Source organism: Cebidichthys violaceus, unplaced genomic scaffold (genome assembly GCF_023349555.1).
Source record: "Cebidichthys violaceus isolate CVI_PGR_0920_01 unplaced genomic scaffold, fCebVio1.0.p SCAF_79, whole genome shotgun sequence".
Classification (NCBI taxonomy): Eukaryota; Metazoa; Chordata; class Actinopteri; order Perciformes; family Stichaeidae; genus Cebidichthys; species Cebidichthys violaceus.
The window spans coordinates 192724-211618 of record NW_027176963.1 but is presented as its reverse complement, the minus strand read 5'-3'; the positions used below and the strand labels follow the sequence as shown (position 1 = coordinate 211618).

Genomic DNA, 18895 nt, shown 5'->3' with positions numbered 1-18895 from the left:
GATTGGCTCAAACGAGGACGGACGCCTCTTCGTCTGGTGAGCAAGATCGTAACGGAGAAGTCATCGCCGGGGCTAATAACCTCACAGCAAAAGCTCCATAAAGCATATTTATCAAATATATGAATGCAATCGGTGTTAGTTGAATTGAAACATAAACATAACTGAAAGATTATGCCTGTTGAGAGACCAATAGAGCCAGAATATGGAATTGAATTTAATATTAAAATATCATTTTGTCATTTTTAAAACTAAAACATATCAAATGATTGCAAAACATACATTTCAAAAATTGTTTATGAAATTTGAGCTGGTTTTTGAGAGATTTTGATACGGTTTAAATTTCATGTTATATAAATGCTGATCATGGTTTCAACTCTACTCATTTGGCCTTTATTTCAAAATAAGAGCACACTCTTATTTGAGATTACTTAATCCAGGATTGACAAATACATCCTGAAACGCTCAAATAACCAAATTAGCTGGATGAGAATTCACATGATTATTTTAGCCTGATAACAGCCTGTTGGTTTGGATTATTTAAGACACATTTGAAGAACTGTAACTAACCTTGAAGCGCAAACGTCGTGTATCAACACACGCAATCCATGTTTCCTAATTTAGATACATATTTGATGGTTGGAAGAACATCCAGATTTGGCTCTCGTGCGTCTGTTTACAGTCAAATGTATTTTGTGTTGCAGGAATTTAAAGACCGGACAGCTGCTGCGGAGAATCGTCCTCGGAGACGGTTTATCCCACATGGCCTGTCTCAGAGGATACTCCTCCTCTGTAAGTCCATTTGGTTTGCATGTATGAAGGGGTCTCATAATAACTGTCTCACTCTTCACATGGTTCTGCTCCTGTGTGTGTGTGTGTGTGTGTGTGTGTGTGTGTGTGTGTGTGTGTGTGTGTGTGTGTGTGTGTGTGTGTGTGTGTGTGTGTGTGTGTTGGTGCACAGGGAGTGTTATTCGTCCTGCTGCAGCATCAGTCTCTCAGCTCCCTGGAGGACGAAGCAGAAGAGAAGGACGAGGAGAGCAAGATGGCTGCCCTGTTCTCGCTGGTCGCCGTTAACCCTCTGAGCGGCGCGTCGGTCCTGGCTTCTCGGCTGCACCCGCCCAACGCCTGGTCCGGCAGGTGAGTGGAGGCCGGACGTATTCCTGTGTCTCCGCATGCGTGCGATTGTGTTAACTTAACCCTCGCCTCTGCCTTAAGGCTGTGCGAGGCAGACGTCGGCGGCTCCAGGGTGGTCGGCCTCAGTCAGAGCGGCGGCGTGTGCGTGTGGGAGCTCGGGCTCCGGGGGGCCTCCAGGATGGTGCGGGCCCCCGAGAGCGAAGGCTGGCAGCTGGCTCGATGGGGAGAAGGAGGTACGCTGGTGACCGGTCACCACAACGGAGACGTGACTTTACACCGTCACAGTGCCGCGCAGTAAAGGTCACTTTTATCAAATAAAAACATCTGTCACTGTATGAATGTTTACATGAAGATTTTAACCTTTTAAAATACTTCGCTTAAAGACATTCCAGCTTCCATGAACAGGAGTGTGTCTGTAATGTACCGTACTACTGACATAAAGACATGTATATACTGTAAAGTGAGCAGATTCAACAAGGCAGTTGGCCTGCTGGTATTTATAAAATAACATAAAAGACTGAATTGTTCTCTTCCCGCCTTTAAAGTTTGTTTTATAATTTGCATTAAAAATGTTGTGTATTCTGTTGTATTTCTTGTTGACTTTTATATTGTTAAAAATTGACTGAAACCATCTTGGACTCACTGTGATTTCATTTGTGGAAGTCGGAAAATGCTTTTTCACTGTCAACACTGTTCATGTAAAACACCCAAATACAGATGTTTAGTCAATTTTTATATTCACAATTTGTTAAACACATTTCTCAACACTGAGTTCACTGACAGACGTTTGCTTTTGCTAAAAAGGCTTCAATAACAAAAGTAGTTTTGATTGACATTTTAACGCTACCTGTATTTAGAATCATGTATTAATAAGTTAGAAAATATACTTGTATTTTGATAACATTAAATCAGTTCATCCCGAGACATGAAATGTTTTGGTTGCATTAATACATTTTTGGATCTTTAGAATTAACTGTAAAAATTGTAATAATTAAATAAATTATATATATAAATTCATCTGTCATGTTTGTTTGTGTCAGCTAGGAGGCGCCAAAACATCAGATTTACTCTTCATGGTTCTGAGTGCTTCAGCTTTTCCTCCACTTATTAAAATGGATTTGCATTTATTTAACCCTTTCTAGTCTTCAGACTTAAAGCACGTTGTGCAGCTGCGTTCAATATCGCAGACTTCTTTTTAATTCTTAACTTTGCAAATGTCCCCCCGCTGTGAGACCAATAAAGGATCGTCTCATCCTATAAAGTATGTTCTCTTCCATGCAGCACTCAATTGGAACAAACTACTTCCTCATAACACGGCACCTTGAGAACTTTCGGCCATGTTGCTCATATACACTAAACGGTCTGGTGGGTGTTTGAATGCACAGTACACATCCACATTCATCAAATGTTACCAAACGTCGTCAAGTTCAAGAGACTCTTTATTTAAACTTGGGTAAAATCAAACCATCTTTACAACATGTATGCATATTCACCAGTATGTACAAGTTTGCACATCTTGTAGAGAAAGACGAGACATCTACAATAGTTCTATAAAACAAGTGTAAAAGTAGCTACAGGAAGAATGTGCATGATGACGACGTATCAACGCGGTCCATCTCTACGTACAACACGGATAAAAACAAGAACCAGACGAGATGTCGAGAAGCAGACCAGAGAGCAGTTCTCACTCGTCCACTCGGCTTTTAGGGTTAAAAACAAAACAAAAAAATCTGGGAATTTTGAACACCCAACATCCGTCTTTCCCCTCCTCACCTCATTTTGAACGTGCAGAGACAACTCGTCTGCAGCCGTGTTAGATTACGTCGGCGAGAACGCGTTTGTCAAAAGATTAAGCTTCACCGAGAAAGTCAAGAAGTGTATAAACAGCAGGAAGAAGAGGACAAAAAGTCAGTGGCTTAGAGAACAATCATGTACAAAACATCGGGGATTCATTTTCATGGTGCGGCCGCAAAAAGGATCGCTACACTGTGACCCTTCAATAAAATACGGGAGAATTTTAAGAGCCGTCCGAACGGCGGGCGGACAGGAAGGAGTGGCCGATGATTGAAGAGACAGAGACAGACAGACAGACAGAGAGACAGACATCAAGAGACGGGGAGCGATCTGGTCTAGTGTGCGGCGAGGGAAGGCTTGCTGTCCTGCAGTTTCTCGACCATGAGCTTGGCGTAGCGCATGCGGCTGGCCAGCTCCTTGCAGCAGCCGAACTCCTCCAGTAGAGAGAGCTTGTAGGTGCGGAACTCTCGCTTCTCGTCGATGTAGGTCACCGCGCCCATCAGGGGGCACAGGATCAGCTTGGTGTGATCCTGACAGAGAGAGAAGAAAAAAAAGGGGGGGAGGGGGGGTTAATGGGGGAAGAAAAACATTTGTTCAGAAAGCCGGCGATTGAATAAAGACGCCGTCTCACCTGGAAGAAGTTGATCTGGACGGTGCCGTTGGAGAGGTGCAGGACGATGGCGCTCTTGGTGCGGAACCAGAGGGAGAGGTAAGGCAGCCGCGCCAGCTCGTCGCCGTCCCGCCGGGCCATGTTGGCGCCGGCCTTCAGCAGGTGCTCGCTCATGTAGTTGCGGAAGTATTTCAGCAGCGTTATCTAGAGAAGTGTGTGTGTGTGGGGGGGGGGGGGGGGGGGGGGGACAAATGAGACAAGCACATAAGAATCCGTGACGGGACGTAATCGAAAGGCTCGTGAGGCGGAGGTAGAGTCGACGACTGACCTTCTTGTTGAGCGCGGTGGGGAACGAGCGCACGCTCAGGTACGATTCGACCGCCGCCTTGTCGATGTACTGCAGGCTGTCTCCGTCGGTGTACATGATGAGCCGCGTGTAATCGTTGAAGAGCACGCCCACGCTGTTGTCGCACAGCTGGTAGCCTGAAACGCACACGTTGAAACCTTTGATCAGGAGCTCTTACGTTAAAGCTGGGTTTTGGGCAGAATTTTAAGCAAGCAACTGTCAAAGCGTGATTTCTCTTTTTCACACTGAGGCCAACTGTTATGCGTTACCTTCATGCGTCTAAACTGTTTGTTGACGTCAATAAGGAACCAAAAGATGATTCTTGTTCAGTCTGAGAAACACGCCTTGCTTGGCAGACGAACATGGAAACAGAGTGCAACGCCCGATTATCTCACCTAATCCATATTTGTCAGAGTAGTCGACCCATTTGCTGATCCAGAAGATGGGAATACACGCAGGATCCTCCGCCTCTTCTGCGCACACACACAGAAACAGAACAACGTCTTGGCGTGCAAGTCGATCCAAACCCGTCGAAAATGTGCAACGATTAAAACAAAAACAAACTAAAATGAATGGGAGAGTGCGCTCTCACCTTGGCAGATGACCGCCTTCTCGGACGGCTTGGCGGCGATGATGCTGTTGAGCTGCTGCAGCATGTCTTTCAGGTGGCACTCTGCCGGCTCAGGCTCCCTATGACACAAGACACAACGGTAATATGACATAAAAACATGACTCGTAACATCATAAAAAGACACAAAAAGTAATTCTGTATTGTCACATGTTTTTGTTTTTGTGAGCATTTCCATCTCAAACATCTCTCACCTTTGCAGCGGCTCGTCCTTCACGTCCACCTTCTCCGTCCCGGCTGTAGGAAAAGAGAAAAAAAAAAAAAAAAACATTTCAGAATTACTTGTCGACTACAAAGCGTCTCTGGCGCGCGGCCGGCCCGCGTCCTTCCAGCGGTTACCTTTGTTGTTAATGGCCGTGAGGGGGCGCCTCTGGCTGAGCTCTGCGGCCGTGGAGGGGGCGATGGAGAAGCGCGGGGGCACGGTGAGGCAGGTGGTGGGCAGGCGTGAGGGGATGTAGCCGGATGTGAAGTACTCGTCCGCTTGCAGCTCGGCGATGGTCGGCCTCTGGGCGGGATCCGCATGCAGCATCCGCTTGATGAGAGAGGTCGCCAGAGGGTTGATGTGCTGCAAAGGGGGGGGGGGGGGGTTGGAAATTCGAGTTATGAAATTAGATGTATAGAAAAAAAGAGATTTATTGAAGGCATATTGTGCGACACATTAGGCCAGCTTACCCAGGGGACGGTGTAGTTGTTCTTCTTGATGCGGTTGTAGGTCTCCTTCAGACAGGAGGTCTCAAACGGGGGCTTACCCACCAACAAAGTGTACCTGAGAGGAGGCATGCAGATCAGACTGAATCAAGTGGAAGAGAGGTGGGGGTTTTCTTTGCATACATAGCAACAAAAGAAGCTTTATATCTCCCGTGTGTGTGTGTGTGTGTGTGTGTGTGTGTGTGTGTGTGTGTGTGTTCAGACTCACAATATGCACCCCAGCGACCAGACGTCCACTTCGTAGCTGTGGCCTTTCTTACAAAGCACCTCGGGTGCGATGTAGTTCGGCGTTCCACACAGGGTCTTCTTCCTCTCGCCGTCAAACTCGATCTTGGTGGCCAAACCAAAGTCCCCTGAAGAAAGACAAAAGACAGTCAGGGTTTTGTAAAGCAGCAGACAAAAAATAAATAAATAATGTTTTAAATGTCCCTGTCGAAAGCTTATCAGTGTGTGTTGTTCTCATGAGACCACTCAACCGGGACGGTATGACAACTTCCTGATGTGAGGGCCGTGATCCGTGCTATAAAAACTGGACCAACAGGTTTGTTTGAATCTAGATCAATGTTACTGGTATGCATTACCTCCCATCTCAGTTATGACAAGATGAACATTGTAAAAATAAATCATCATCGTCATCGTCTTTTGCAATCCTACGGCACAGCTCACCTATCTTGACCTCCATGTCATCGTTGAGGAAGATGTTGCCCAGCTTCAGGTCCCTGTGGATCACTCGGTTGTTGTGCAGGTACTGGACCCCGTGGAGCAGCTGAGTCATGTAGTAGCGGGCCTCGGGCTCGGTCACGGCCTTACGACGCTTGTGCAACTCCAACAGGGACTGAAAAGAAAAAAAAAATATGAAATTCATAAATTAAAAAAAACTAAATTGAAGCAGTTAAAACAAAGTCTGTAACTCTCATATTGTTGCGTTGCTCTGAGAGGCTGTAATGGGAAATAGTTTTATTATCAGCGGAAGGAACGCACAATGAATACAATGCACATATTTGGGGAGGTGACCATCAAATAGGAAAGTGAGTCGGCGACAAGTATTTTTTTCAGGTTTGATGTCATTTTAAGCGACCACGTTCAAAACCCCGTTGGCTTTTCTTGCAATGTAAGCAGTCTCCGCTGGGAGAGGCCGTCGTGATAACCGTTGCGCCCCGAGAGGTTCGATCACAGAGCATGCATGACCCATCGTACACTCACCCTTCTCCTGCAGATTTCCAGCACCACAAAGACAAAGTCGTCGTCTTCGAAAAAGCCATGGAAACCGACGACGTTGGCGTGGTTGAGGCTCTTGTGGATGGCGATCTCCGAGGTCATCTTCTCCCTCTGGTGCTGCTTCAGGATCAGGGACTTGGGCACGATTTTCCCGGCGAAAACCTGCTTCGTCTCCGCGTCCGTGATCTCGTAGCATTTGGCGAAGCCACCTTTTCCGAGGAACCTTCCCCTCGCGTATCGCCTCATGGTGCGTGGGTCGACCAGGACCTCTGGGATTTCTTTCAGAGGAGCCGATTTCGGGTCGACATGTGCCGCAGGCTTCGCGATACCTGCACTCATTTTTGGATCAAAGTGCTCTTCGGCGTCTTGCAAAATAAACTTTTTTATTTTAAAAACTCTTCAGTAGTCGAACTATCGATAATTTCCTGCAAGCGTCAAACTATTGTTAACCCGACGTTAGTTTAGGCCTGGACGCTAGCCTGCATACACTTGTGAATTCAAATCAAAACTATCGTTAACCACCTTTGAACGCGAACGTCATTCAAACCTTTTGATTAATCTCTAAAAACTAAATGTGCACGCGATTCTTAAATTTAAAAAAAACCGTGAGATATACACGCAACTAGTCGCCGGACTCTCTCTTCGGCGGCTAAGCGTCGCTCCGTCCTCCTGCCTTTTGACAACAGTCGCTGATACAAAATTTAAAATGCTGCCTCGGTCGCTAGAGCGCTCTCTGATTGGTCTGCTCAATTTGAATTCCAAGCCGCGCCGCAAAGCATCGTGGGAAGAGCAGCGCGAAAACAGCCAATCACCGAACGAGACGGTCACGTTCTGCGTCGTGATTGGCTGAATGCCGGTTTCTGGTCGATCAAGCGTTTCCTTAAAACTACACAGCGCCGACGAAGACGTCGCCGGAGTGGGATTTAATGAGACAGTTGTCGAGAGAACAGGACGTGCGTTTAAATACTTTACTCGAGTTAAAGTCGCAGTAGCACAGAGTACAATTCTCAATGTGGCAATAACTTACTTCCACATTTAACAAAATACATACAAGTAGAATGCACGTGACGATTAAAAGTGAAAGTTTCATTCCACTGGTCTTTTGGATGCTTGAGTATCAAACCTTCTAGGTACCAGTGGTGTCTGCAAATATGTACATACAGTTGGCTACTGTACTGGAGTACAATTTTGAAATGTACGACCATTTCCATTTTCTGCTATTACTTTTATACTGTTACTCCAACAGGCCCATAAATCACCAGGAAGTCATGTGACCAACAAGTTACCAATATGCAGAGTTAATAAAAAGTGAATCTACCCAACAGCGGTATTTAAAATATAGTTAGCAGTATTTAAAGGATAGTTAGCAGTATTTAAAGTATAGTTAGCAGTATTTAAAGTACAGTTAAGAGGATTTAAAGTATAGTGAACTGATAGTATAGCTGGATTTCGACCAACTACAACATTAAAAATGCTGCTTACATGTAGTGACACCTGACACCAGTGTGCTCCCAACATTATAGCCCAATATGTAATAATATGTCACTGGCAGGCTCATTCTGAGGAGGTTACTTGTACTTGTCATACCTTATTAAGTAGGCTACATTCTGTTTATGTTTTTGAGTAACTTTTAAATGAAACTTTCAGATGCTGGGCTTTGACTTAGAAGTGAACTTTTGCACTGTGGTAGGTACTTTTACTTAGATAGAATATCATTCCACCACAGCTGGCCTACCAGATAGTATGACAGTTTGAATATGAGGCTTAGGAGTTTATGCGTTTTCTCGTCAGTAAGGGGCAGCATTTCTCAAAATACAGCGTGAAGGGTGATAATCTTGCATACCAGCAGGACAGTAACTGATACTGTTTGCAGTGTCTATTATCTCACTGGTATTACTCTGCCTCGTGGTGCGTTGTGTTTCTACTCACTTTCCATTATAACTTTCAGTAGAAGCCTGCCACTGCTCTTACTCACTCTGCAACTGATAATAATGCTCCTTATTGTCATTACCATGATCTTAATAAAACAGGGTGCCCATACAGAAAGCTTACAAATCGCTAAGATAGGCCTCCTGCTGAAAACTGTGCTGAGCCAATACATGTCATGCACTGTATTTTGATATTTTTCTTAATTTTCATTTATTATTGTTTTACTTAATGCAACACGTTCAACATGTAATTAAAAAAATAACATTCCTGTTTCCCTATTTTTTGTTTTATTCCACAGAAACAATATATCTATAGTGTGTAATCTTGCACCAACATGTTTTAAAACAAAACCGATTGAACATTGTTTCATCAGCAGCACTACTGATATCTTCTTCTTGTTCTCTGATGTTTTTGTGCCCACGTGTTTGTTATATCTTTAGTAGATAAGTAGGAACATAAGAGGAGCATAAGTGGATGAGGAGAGGGCAGATGACTGAAAAGACCACGAGATCCGTGAGCGTGGTTATCCTCTTTGTTCCACTTGACAGTGTGTGTGTGTGTGTGTGTGTGTGTGTGTGTGTGTGTGTGTGTGTGTGTGTGTGTGTGTGTGTGTGTGTGTTTAGCATCCAAAACAGCACATGTAAAGAGAGCAGCTATTTTGTATTTATGCAGCACAGACTGATATGAATATTCCCTCTATGAGGCTAACAATGGCAGCTGACGTTCATCATCACAACAATGATGAGGAATAAGAAAGGGCTCAGCTCAATTAATGTATTGGCTCACGATGACAATTTAAAAATGTGAATCCTAGTATTTTTATGACCTCTTTGCAGATTTTAAAGCTTTTTATCTGTAACATAATACAGAATATAATTATAATAGCCAAAATCTGTCTATCCTTCATATGGAGTGGGGATGGTATTGACTAAATTGTCTTTATAAAAAGTCTAAAATCAAAGTCAAACACTGGTATAGGTCCTTTAAGATAGGGCCTACCGAGCAGGAAGTGAGGGGTTTATTTCACATTTTTCAAAAGGGACAAAAAAAGCTTATTAGCTCCTGACTGCAGTGGTGGAAGGCACATGTTTACTCAAGTATTGCAGCCTAGTCAAGTACAATTTGAAGTAGACCTATTGTACTTTAGGCTACTTGAATATTTATTATTAGACAACTTAATGCTTTTACATCTTAAAGGCACATATTATATTATTCATTTGGATTTGAAGATCCAGGTTTTATATTGGACAAATATGCTACAAGGCTATATCAAGCAGCTCAAATTAGCTTTACTTCAACCAGCTACAATATAAAAATCTACCTATCAGTATGCTAATGTATCCATAAGATCCAAATCACTTTAACAGCACTTTTAATTTTTAATTTTGAACCCATGGCAGTATACTTTGCTACATAGGTCAAATTGTTAATGTTGTCCTTTTACTTCGGAGTATTTTTACACTGAGGTATCAGTACTTTCACAACGATAAAATGACTTCATACACTTTCATTAGATCAAATCATCTCAGTGTAAGTGTAGTTGACTGGAGTGCATTGGATTGAAAATGTATGAAACAGGAAGCAGACAAAAATCACAACAAATATTTTATTCACAAAAGATTAAAAAAAAAAATGTAGAGACACGAAAATGTGAATCTTTAAATATGTAAAAAGTGCATCCCATATCACAACGATTTCTGACGAATAAACCAGGTCGAGTACTGTGATGACCAGCAGCACCTGAGCACGAGCAGTCCAGCTGCAGAGAAACCAGAGCAAACGTCCCCTACGACAGGACACAGCTGTTGTTCTTCTTCAGTGGTGGTCTCTTCTTCGCTGCCGGTCTGGGCACCGTGTCTCTGCGCCTCCACCCCGCATCAGCGCTCAGCCTGCGCGGCGGGTTCACCTGTTGCAGCAGCGCGCGGAACACCCCGACCGCGTTCCCCCCGGTGCGCGCGGACGCCTCCACGAAGTTGGCGTCCCACTCGTCCTCCACTGTGGCCATGACGTCAGCCGCCAGCAGCACGCGACCCTCGGTGTCCCTCAGGTCCGCCTTGCTGCCGACCACGGTGATGGGCGCGCTCTTGCCGCCGCGCAGCTCCAGAATCACCTCGCGGAGCCGCCGCACCTCCTCGAGGGACCCGGGGTCGTCCACCGCGTACACGAGCGCGAACGCGTCACTGTGTCGGATGCTGAGCTCCTGCATCGCCGGGAAGGAGTAGCTGCCGCTCGTGTCCAAGATCTCCAGACGCATCTTCCCGGACCCGGCGGTGTCGTACTCCAGCACGTGAAGCTCCTCGACTGTGCGCGTGTACTTGTGCTCGAAGCGGTCGTGGAGGAAGCGGCGGATGAGCGCGCTCTTACCGACCCCCGCTGCTCCGAGGAACAGCAGCCGGACCGTGTTGGGACGCCCCGATAGAGACATGCTGGTCTGATGCGTGCACCCGGAGAGGACAGCTGTCCCACCCGAGAATAGGCGACTGTTGGCGGCGAAGTGAATCCTGAAACGACCCCCCAGGTGATGCCAGTGGCTCTGGTCTTCTCTATACGCATTTATGGGCATTTATAGGCTGACCACCACTGCTCTCCTCCAATAAGCTCTCTCTCTCTCTCTCTCTCTCTCTCTCTCTCTCTCTCTCTCTCTCTCTCTCTCTCTCTCTCTCTCTCTCTCTCTCTCTCTCATGGGGTGAGGCAGGACTCGAATAGGGTAATATAGTCTGTCAATACTTAAATTAAAGACCATGCATCACTCTGACATTTGGCAACATGGAAACATAAATTAATTGAATGTCTTTTTACTGGCATGTCAACAACCAGCAGTCATATTAGAGGAACATGGTCACACAAGCTTGGAAATCATATGAACAAGTAACCAAACGTTGTCATATTATGTTTGCACCATGTTGTCTATTATTGCGCTGAGGAGATGAGGCATTCATAAAAATGGGTACAAACTAATTTCCCCCTGGGGATGAATAAAGTTTCTTTCTATCTATCTATCTATCTATCTATCTATCTATCTATCTATCTTTCTATCTATCTATCTATCTATCTATCTATCTATCTATCTATCTATCTATCTATCTATCTATTTGCATAAAGATAATCAGATCATTTGAGTCAAGTAAAAGTACACCGGTAGCAATGTTGATACATTACTGTGTAAACAGTGTTTTAATCTATTCTAGGTGCAGCTAACTATTCTACTCTATGTACTGTTGTGTAGTTTAATAAAGAACCTGTTTAACCTTAATCTGCAAAGTAATTTTGCAAAGACATTTTGCAGATTAAGACATGGCATAAATATATAGGAAAAAAATAGAAATAGGCTAATAAAGAGTATACAGGTAAAACAGGAGTTAACAGGTGAGATTCCAAAACTAACGGAGTGAAAACAATAAATTAAAAGCTAAAATATTGATGAAACGTGCTGTTATCCAGCTCCTTTAAATCGACTTCAACAAACACAAGCAACCCGGACGACGTTCAATGTCCCTATTGTATGTGCAAGTCCTTTCCAGCCTTGCGTTGTACTATCAGACCTCAACATGTGTCCCCCCCCAGTCAAACTCCCCATCACAAGCTAACCCTACAACGCCATAGATTATACCATGGCGGCCATAACTTTGGCTCATTTCCCTTATTGGCTTTGCTCTTGGTCCATTATCCCCACGTGGTTTTTGTTATTGTGTTCCTAGAGAATGACCATAAAGAGAAGTCACTCATGCACACGCAACCAAGACGCAGACACACGCAGACATATTATCACCAGGTGTGTGAGTCATGGAAGGCTTCTCTGTTATGATACAAACACACATATGTTGCATATACGCACACGTGTTCTGCACACATCCTGTTAATAAAAACACTGGAATTAAGTTGGAGTATATGTTGCGAGCTTTGCGCTGACTTTTTAACCACTCAGAGATAATTTCCGCAGCCTGATGATTACCGCCTGAGTGGACCACACCAACATGGATTTCTTGAGAAGCACTTAGGGAGCGTGCTAAAGTCAAACAGATTGATAGCGCAGCAGATGGGGACAGCAAGTCACATTTGTATGAGGCCACCAATAGGGTTTCAGATAACCCCCCCCCCCCCCCCCCCTCATTGTCTTTCTTCCTGGAGCGTGCCGTTATTATCACAATACGATACGGGACAAAACTCCCTCTCTGTCTCATTCTGACTCGCACCGTCTCGGCTGGACGTGGCTATCGGTGGGTAAACAGATACTGTGATAATTTGTCAATGTGTGCAGTGTATTTCGGTGCCCGCATGAATTTGTTCTGTCTCTTATCTCTACCCTTGAAGAAGGTCAGTACTTCCCTTTAATAGAAGGGAGCAAATAAGACAGGAACAATTGAAATAAATACAAAAATTAAATAAGAAAAGAACAAACCTGCCGACAAAACTCACCTGAGCCTAAGTCGGTAGCAGTTTTAGGTCTTTTGGCATGAATAGCAGCACTTCCTGCATTTTTGCAAAGAAACCTCTTGTGTTTCTCTGTCGGTGAATGCTCAACAATAGTGTCAGGAGTATCACATGTACAGAAAAAGCTACAAATTACAGGGACACCCACATGACACCCTCATTTTCTGCTATAACTCTTAACATTTCTCAGATTTCGGAACCTGGTTGCAGTAATTTGATCCCTTTAAAGCACAACAAGTTCGCCCCTAAAGGATGTCGTGTGATACAGTTTGGCCCACAGTCAGCGTCCAATTTCATCCCAAAAGTGCTGGCTGGGGTTGAGGTCAGGACAGTCAAGTTCTCACAACAGACTGATAGAACAATTCATTCATTTCCCTGGCTTTCACATGTTGACAATAACATGTTTTTTAACTGGAACCAGTCTGAACCGTGAAAAACAGAGGCGTCCGCATACTTTCGGCCGTATAAAGCACGAGTCAAAAACATCTTCCCATCATCCACACCAGATGGCAGCAGCAGACTCATTAGGACATTACCCAACACTCAGGTTCAGCCTGTTCAGAAGTTATTCACTAGAATATTGCTGTTGCTATAACTGGAGACTCAAAAACAAAGAAACCACACATTTAGCGTTATGGCCAACATATTTACTGTATTGTTATAAATTTGTGCCACGTAAAAGTATTATTATTATTCACTGTTTTGGTCACAAAAGTTCATACTTGACATTTGAAATCGTTTTTTTTTTTGGGGGTTGACGTGATATTTCGAACGGACATTCTTGGTGCCCAGAGGATGAAGCCCTCTGTCTTTAATCATCCTCTGACTTTTCATCTTGTGCCACCGGAAGCTAAAGGTTTTGACTTATCCAGTACAATATTTCTAAATCTACCACAGGGATTTACACAAAGAATTGGGCACAAACATTCATGGTCCCCAGAGGATGTGTTGTGCTGCGGCGTCGCTCTCTCTCTATACACTCTCTGTTTCACAACTGAGAATACGACAATAGAATGAAGCCTATTTGGGTATAAAATGGTTTCTGGCTCTGAGACAAAGTAGCTAATGTCGACAAATATTGATTGAACTTTTCGCAGCCATGATAATAACATATTGGAATTCTTAATTTAGGCGATGTTCCCCTTTAAGAGTCTTATAACCCTGGCTGACTCAGGACTTTCCTCTCGCATGCATAAATGCAGGGAAATGAGCACATCTTCTCTTTTCATCTTCCACCTCGTTCATTTCCTGTCTTCCTCCTCCGCTTGTCATCCTTCCTGCACTCGAGTGCCGTATTAGCATTTTCCTCTTCAAGACACCTGCCATGTGTTTCCTCTTACAGACGTTATGTACACACATGTAACAAACACAGGCTGACTGAAAGGACGTGAGAGTTAGGAGTATTATTGTATTAGTGTGAGCACATGTAAAAGCTCTAATTCATTTAGGGACCATCACATGTTTGTGCTTAACGTAAAATTGTTATTTATAAGTGATTTTTCACTCACTTACTGTCTGATTATGACAAGGTTTATTAAGATTATTGATATATCTCTGTGTGTTGCATCTCCAGATATTCATCCTCCTCAAGCCCAGTCCCTGCCATTACCTGTTGCCATGGCAACACGCAGGGCAACCGCAGTGAAGAGCGGAGGATGCCCGTTGGGTCGGTTCCTGTGTCCGTCTGTATCAGAGCACACACGTTACGTTTGACACACGTTTAGTTCGAATGACTGTTTGAAGAGGAGGAGAGCCGAGGTTCCTCTGCAGCAGGACGGAGAAAGTAGAGCAGGTTACCTCCCTCCACCCTCCACCCTCCATCCTCGCCTTCCTTTCTCTTCCACAGTTTTGGCTCAGTGAGATCTCAAGGGGACGAGATGCGGGCGCTTTCATCCATCTCCCACACACACACACACACACACACACACACACACACACACACACACACACACATACAACAGCATTTGCAGAAATCATGACAATGGATTTTGTTATCAGCACAAGATGGCTGTTTTGGATCGGATAAACTGAGACAAGTCACTAAAATAAAGCCTGGATGGTTAATTTTCTATTCAGGTTTAAAGAGAAGAAACGTCACACCCATTGCACCAGTGTGGCTTAAATGATGGAGTAATAGAGCTCTAGAGGAATGAAATGCAGTATATTAAACTGTAGATACAGCAATTCATTGTTTGATTTGATTTAATGACATTAAATTCAGATTTAAATTCAGAATTCAGATTTCTGGCCCTCAAAAGTACCTCTGCAGTCAGAACATACAGCCTCTATTTTCTGGGTTTTCTGTTCATCCAAATTACAAACAAGAGTTTACAGCCACACTAGCAGCTCTGTGAGGCTGACGTCTGCATGCTAACATGCTAATGTTTAGCATGTAATGTGTTCATCTACAGTAAGTGTAGCGTGTTAGCTAAACACAAAGTGTCATTAGTTTGCAGGGATTTGGTCTTAAAGCGAAGTGTAGGACAAATTAGACTTGTTTGTTAGCTGGTGGCACTAGGTTCAAAAATAGAGGATCACCAAAGTCCTTACAGTTCATGTTGAAGTGGAACGTGACTGACCGAACAAAATGGAAGTCAATGGGAGTCCATCCAATCGTACTCACTATCAGGCCAACCCCGGAATTCAGCATCGCACTGGTTCCCTCGACAAAAAGCCATTTTTCCATCTGATTATTCCAGAAAATAAGTTCTGTGGCCAACAAACGTCTATGATACGTACAGCAAGATAATCTTCACAAAAACAACACTTTTATTTTATGATTTTTGAAGCAATCGGCAGAAGTTAAAAGCTAACGTTAGGCTAAAAAACTAATTAGACCACAGTTGCATGAACGGCAGTATAAACACAACGAGGCTGTAAAGGCGGACTAGTCAGCGTGATGACATTTTGACTTTGAAACAAGGGAACCAGAAGTGCAAAGATTCTGACTCACTTCTGGGTTTTAAAACTCATTCCTGCAGTACTCACGCCGCTAGCGGCTAGCGTCACAGCGCTAGCGTAGCTACAACCACATGACACATTACTGCCAACAGGTTCCTTCTTTGGTAGAAAGTAGATCCAATAAAAACTTGACAGGAAGGTCTGTGGAATATCCAGGTTTCAAAAAAATGGACAACTAAAAAAATGAAATCAAGACGGTCTGCTGTTAAGAGGAAAATCTTTATTGTGTTCATTTCAAATGTAAGAACATGAAAAAGACTGAAGTGCTCTATGGAAGGCACAGCCACAGTTACAGGCAGAGGGACACTTTCATTGTGTTTACACACCAACAGCAGCACCCAATCTAAGACAAACATGTGCTTTTCACTTCTTGTAATTGAGACATTATTGTGCAGACTTTGAGTCACAGTAGGAGTTAATGTATCTATGACTGCATATTTATGTGCATTTGAGAGTGTAGTAACTATTCCTTACCCGCTGCAAGGACTATCATTCTCACAAAGAAGCCTTGTTACCTCCTTAAGTATAATTAAAAACCTTACACTAATCAGGAGCGGATTACAGTCTTTAAAGGAAAACCTTAGAGGTGCAGCAAGTAGCATACAGGCAAAGAACATGTTAGATCTGCCAGCCACGTCCCATTTTATTTCTTTACACCCTCAACACACTTTTGCACTCAATGTTTCCATGGTTACTATGTTTTTTTTTTTTTTTTAAAGCATTCAACGACAAAGACAGCCTTTATTTACAGCAGATACATGTCTAACATCCATTTATCTGATGCGTGTTTGTGCTTTATATAGTTTAAAAAAAAAGAGCAGGAGATGAAAGCAGCGCAATAAGAGCGAGCAGGACATCTAACAGGAGAAGGCTAGATATTATGAGTTATAGCATTCTATATGTTCGCTTACACCAGTAGTTACCACGGATAGGCACACAACTAATAACAGCAAGCGTCCGGACGTCTGTCAGGTACGGCTTGTGTTAATGTGACTGGAAGTGAAACAAATAATCACCGTTATTCGTTCATTTAACGACAAGTCATCGTACATCCAAAACTCCAGTCAAAAGCCCGGCGAGAAGAGATAAGGATTGAGAAAAGAAAAACCACCAGCAGTGCTTTGGTGCCATGACTTCCAGTTTATCAGCTTCAATTTCCACCACACATCCATCCAGACAAATTCACAATTACACACACACATCCATATGCAAAAAAACCCAGCTACCTACAGTATTTATGAATAGTTTGAAGCGTCGTGTCAGATAGTGGAGAAGTCCGGCTGTGCTCGTTCTCAGTATTCCCAGCGGGTGGCGCTGTCCAGCGAGTCGACGCTGGCCTTCAGCCCTCCAGCATGGTCCCCTTTGAGGTACTTCCCCCCCAGAGCGCGGATGGCCATCTTGTTGAGGTCACAGAACTCAAACAGGAACTGGACCGGCGTGGCGCTGCTGCACCCCACCGCCGTGTCGTCTCCAACACACCAATACTTCCCCTGGGAGTCTGGACGAACAGCACAATGATAATAAAGATGACTACGTGTTCACATGTAAAATTTTTGATCAAGTTAAGGGGTAAAAAAAGACTAATTTAAAGCTGCACTAATCAATATTTTATATAAGCAATTGAGCAAATTGCTGGTATCGACAAACCCACAAACAATATAACCGAACTCCAAGGGTCCTCTCAGCTCTATGGAGCATTTTAGCGTCTTTCAGCTCATTGTTTTGGTTTTACAACTTTCATTGTTTTGGTTCCGTCTCGCAGCTCTGTGGGCACTGTTTCCAGATGCAGCAGCGCAAAACCCGCTGCACCAGTAGACAGCTGCAAACAGCGACTAGCTGGTGAACATAGTGGAGCCTTTGGCTGCTAAAGAGCCAGATATTTCCCTTAGGAGTAGGTGGCGACCAAAACAGAGCTAAAAAGGAGAGTGATGATACATTTTCCTGGATGCCAAAAACATAACTTCTAATGAATGAATTCATATGAGCCGGATGTTTAGAAAGGCAACATCTTGCGGACTGGGACGCCATTTCAACTTTATGTGGCAATAATATGTGAATGCTGTGCTTACAGCTTGTTTCTGCTGACCCCGTGTGGCCAAACAAAGTTGTATAGTCACTATGTCACTACTCATTTTGAACATTGTTGACTTTGACACTGTTCTACAATCAAAAACCTCTGCCATCAGGATGCTAAAACATGCCATATACCCGTTTTCTACACTCTTTGGGCTTTAATTTAACCAGCGCTGCCATGTTGTGGAAAATGGCCAGCAGTGATGTGACTCGGTATACGCAAAACATGCGACGGCACCACATCTGTAAAGTGCCCACCTTTAAGGGAGTAAGCTCCGTTGTGGAACTCCAGCTGGAAAACATCGTACGACGCTCGGTTGGAGTCCAGAGTCGCCATTCCCGCTTTACGAGCCCCGATGAAACCGTGCTCCCCGCGAAGCACGATGATTGGCCGGTTGATCAGCTTCATCAGGAACTGTTCCGCCTCCCCTGAAGAGACCAACAGAAATAGGCTTTTGTTTCCCCAAAAAGCACCTCGAAGGAAAGATAATCACGCGTAACATTTTAAACGTGAAGGTGCTTTTGGGAAACGAGGTGCGTCATTTCTCCTTTTTAGCGATGGAAAGAGTACGAAGTACTAAGATATCCTAGACGAGGAGAAGTACTGACCCTTGACTTGCAAACTGAACCTTTTCCTCAAAAAGTACATCTAGGCTACATGAAATCATTTCAGAAACGCCGCTGACCTGCGCTGTCGACGGTAGCAGCTAGCTGTCCGTTCCTCTTAGCGATCACATATTTGTTGTTGGCTGCGCGCACACACACACGACCGTCACGCCACTCCAGTTCAAAGTAGCTGTTAGCCGACCTGTGACACACACACACACACACACACACACACACACACGTTAACAAACTCAATGATTCAGACTGTGTGTGTTCACTGTGTGTGATATTCATCATCATGCACTATGTGTGTGTGTGTGTGTGTGTGTGTGTGTGTGTGTGTGTGTGTGTGTGTGTGTGTGTGTGTGTGGTTACTTGGTGGAGGCAGTGCACTGCAGTCCTCCACTTGCTGTCAGAGTCCAGTATTTCCCAGCAGCGGTTCTGAAGGCACACTTCCTGT

At 44.1% G+C, this 18895-nt stretch overlaps 4 protein-coding genes across 4 annotated transcripts in view; 1 reads left to right on the top strand and 3 right to left on the bottom strand.

Moving 5' to 3' along the window:
• The first annotated feature begins 6 nt into the window (after positions 1–6).
• palb2 (partner and localizer of BRCA2) lies at positions 7–2055 on the top strand. Its single transcript, XM_068737435.1, has 4 exons — positions 7–36; positions 702–789; positions 959–1134; positions 1213–2055. The coding sequence occupies exons 2-4, from the start codon at positions 760–762 to the stop codon at positions 1427–1429; spliced, it is 423 nt and encodes a 140-aa protein (XP_068593536.1). The 5' UTR covers positions 7–36; positions 702–759; the 3' UTR covers positions 1430–2055.
• Positions 2056–2552: 497 nt separating this feature from the next.
• On the bottom strand, positions 2553–7119 carry plk1 (polo-like kinase 1 (Drosophila)). Its single transcript, XM_068737424.1, has 11 exons — positions 6421–7119; positions 5884–6052; positions 5426–5570; positions 5182–5275; positions 4849–5074; positions 4704–4746; positions 4474–4571; positions 4277–4354; positions 3864–4018; positions 3557–3739; positions 2553–3455 (listed from the first exon to the last, which is right to left on the bottom strand). Exons 1-11 carry the CDS (start codon positions 6772–6774, stop codon positions 3261–3263), a joined length of 1740 nt encoding a protein of 579 aa, XP_068593525.1. The 5' UTR covers positions 6775–7119; the 3' UTR covers positions 2553–3260.
• Positions 7120–10027: 2908 nt separating this feature from the next.
• LOC137892375 (ras-related protein Rap-1b-like) lies at positions 10028–10862 on the bottom strand. The gene has a single exon (XM_068737442.1). The coding sequence runs from the start codon at positions 10787–10789 to the stop codon at positions 10151–10153; it is 639 nt and encodes a 212-aa protein (XP_068593543.1). The 5' UTR covers positions 10790–10862; the 3' UTR covers positions 10028–10150.
• A 5094-nt stretch (positions 10863–15956) lies between these two features.
• The window catches only part of LOC137892376 (fascin-like), a 5919-nt gene continuing 2980 nt past the window's right edge, over positions 15957–18895 (bottom strand). The window contains exons 2-5 of the mRNA XM_068737443.1: positions 18811–18895; positions 18516–18637; positions 18088–18258; positions 15957–17254 (exon numbers count right to left, since the gene is read on the bottom strand). The exon at positions 18811–18895 is cut by the window's right edge and continues 72 nt beyond it. Coding sequence (XP_068593544.1) covers positions 17049–17254; positions 18088–18258; positions 18516–18637; positions 18811–18895 — 584 coding nt within the window. The 3' untranslated portion in view covers positions 15957–17048. The remainder of the gene's footprint in view (positions 17255–18087; positions 18259–18515; positions 18638–18810) is intronic.

What these genes read in the sequence shown, in the direction of transcription:
- palb2 (XM_068737435.1), top strand. Translation starts at nt 760, where the DNA reads ATGGCCTGTCTCAGAGGATACTCCTCCTCT. An exon ending in TCAGAGGATACTCCTCCTCT is followed by an intron (nt 790 to 958) that starts GTAAGTCCATTT and finishes GTTGGTGCACAG; the next exon opens with GGAGTGTTATTCGTCCTGCT. An exon ending in CCCAACGCCTGGTCCGGCAG is followed by an intron (nt 1,135 to 1,212) that starts GTGAGTGGAGGC and finishes CTCTGCCTTAAG; the next exon opens with GCTGTGCGAGGCAGACGTCG.
- plk1 (XM_068737424.1), bottom strand. Translation starts at nt 6,774, where the DNA reads ATGAGTGCAGGTATCGCGAAGCCTGCGGCACATGTCGACCCGAAATCG. An exon ending in ACAACTACACCGTCCCCTGG is followed by an intron (nt 5,075 to 5,181) that starts GTAAGCTGGCCT and finishes CCCCCTTTGCAG; the next exon opens with CACATCAACCCTCTGGCGAC. An exon ending in CCACCGCGCTCAACAAGAAG is followed by an intron (nt 3,740 to 3,863) that starts GTCAGTCGTCGA and finishes ACACTTCTCTAG; the next exon opens with ATAACGCTGCTGAAATACTT.
- LOC137892375 (XM_068737442.1), bottom strand. Translation starts at nt 10,789, where the DNA reads ATGTCTCTATCGGGGCGTCCCAACACGGTCCGGCTGCTGTTCCTCGGA.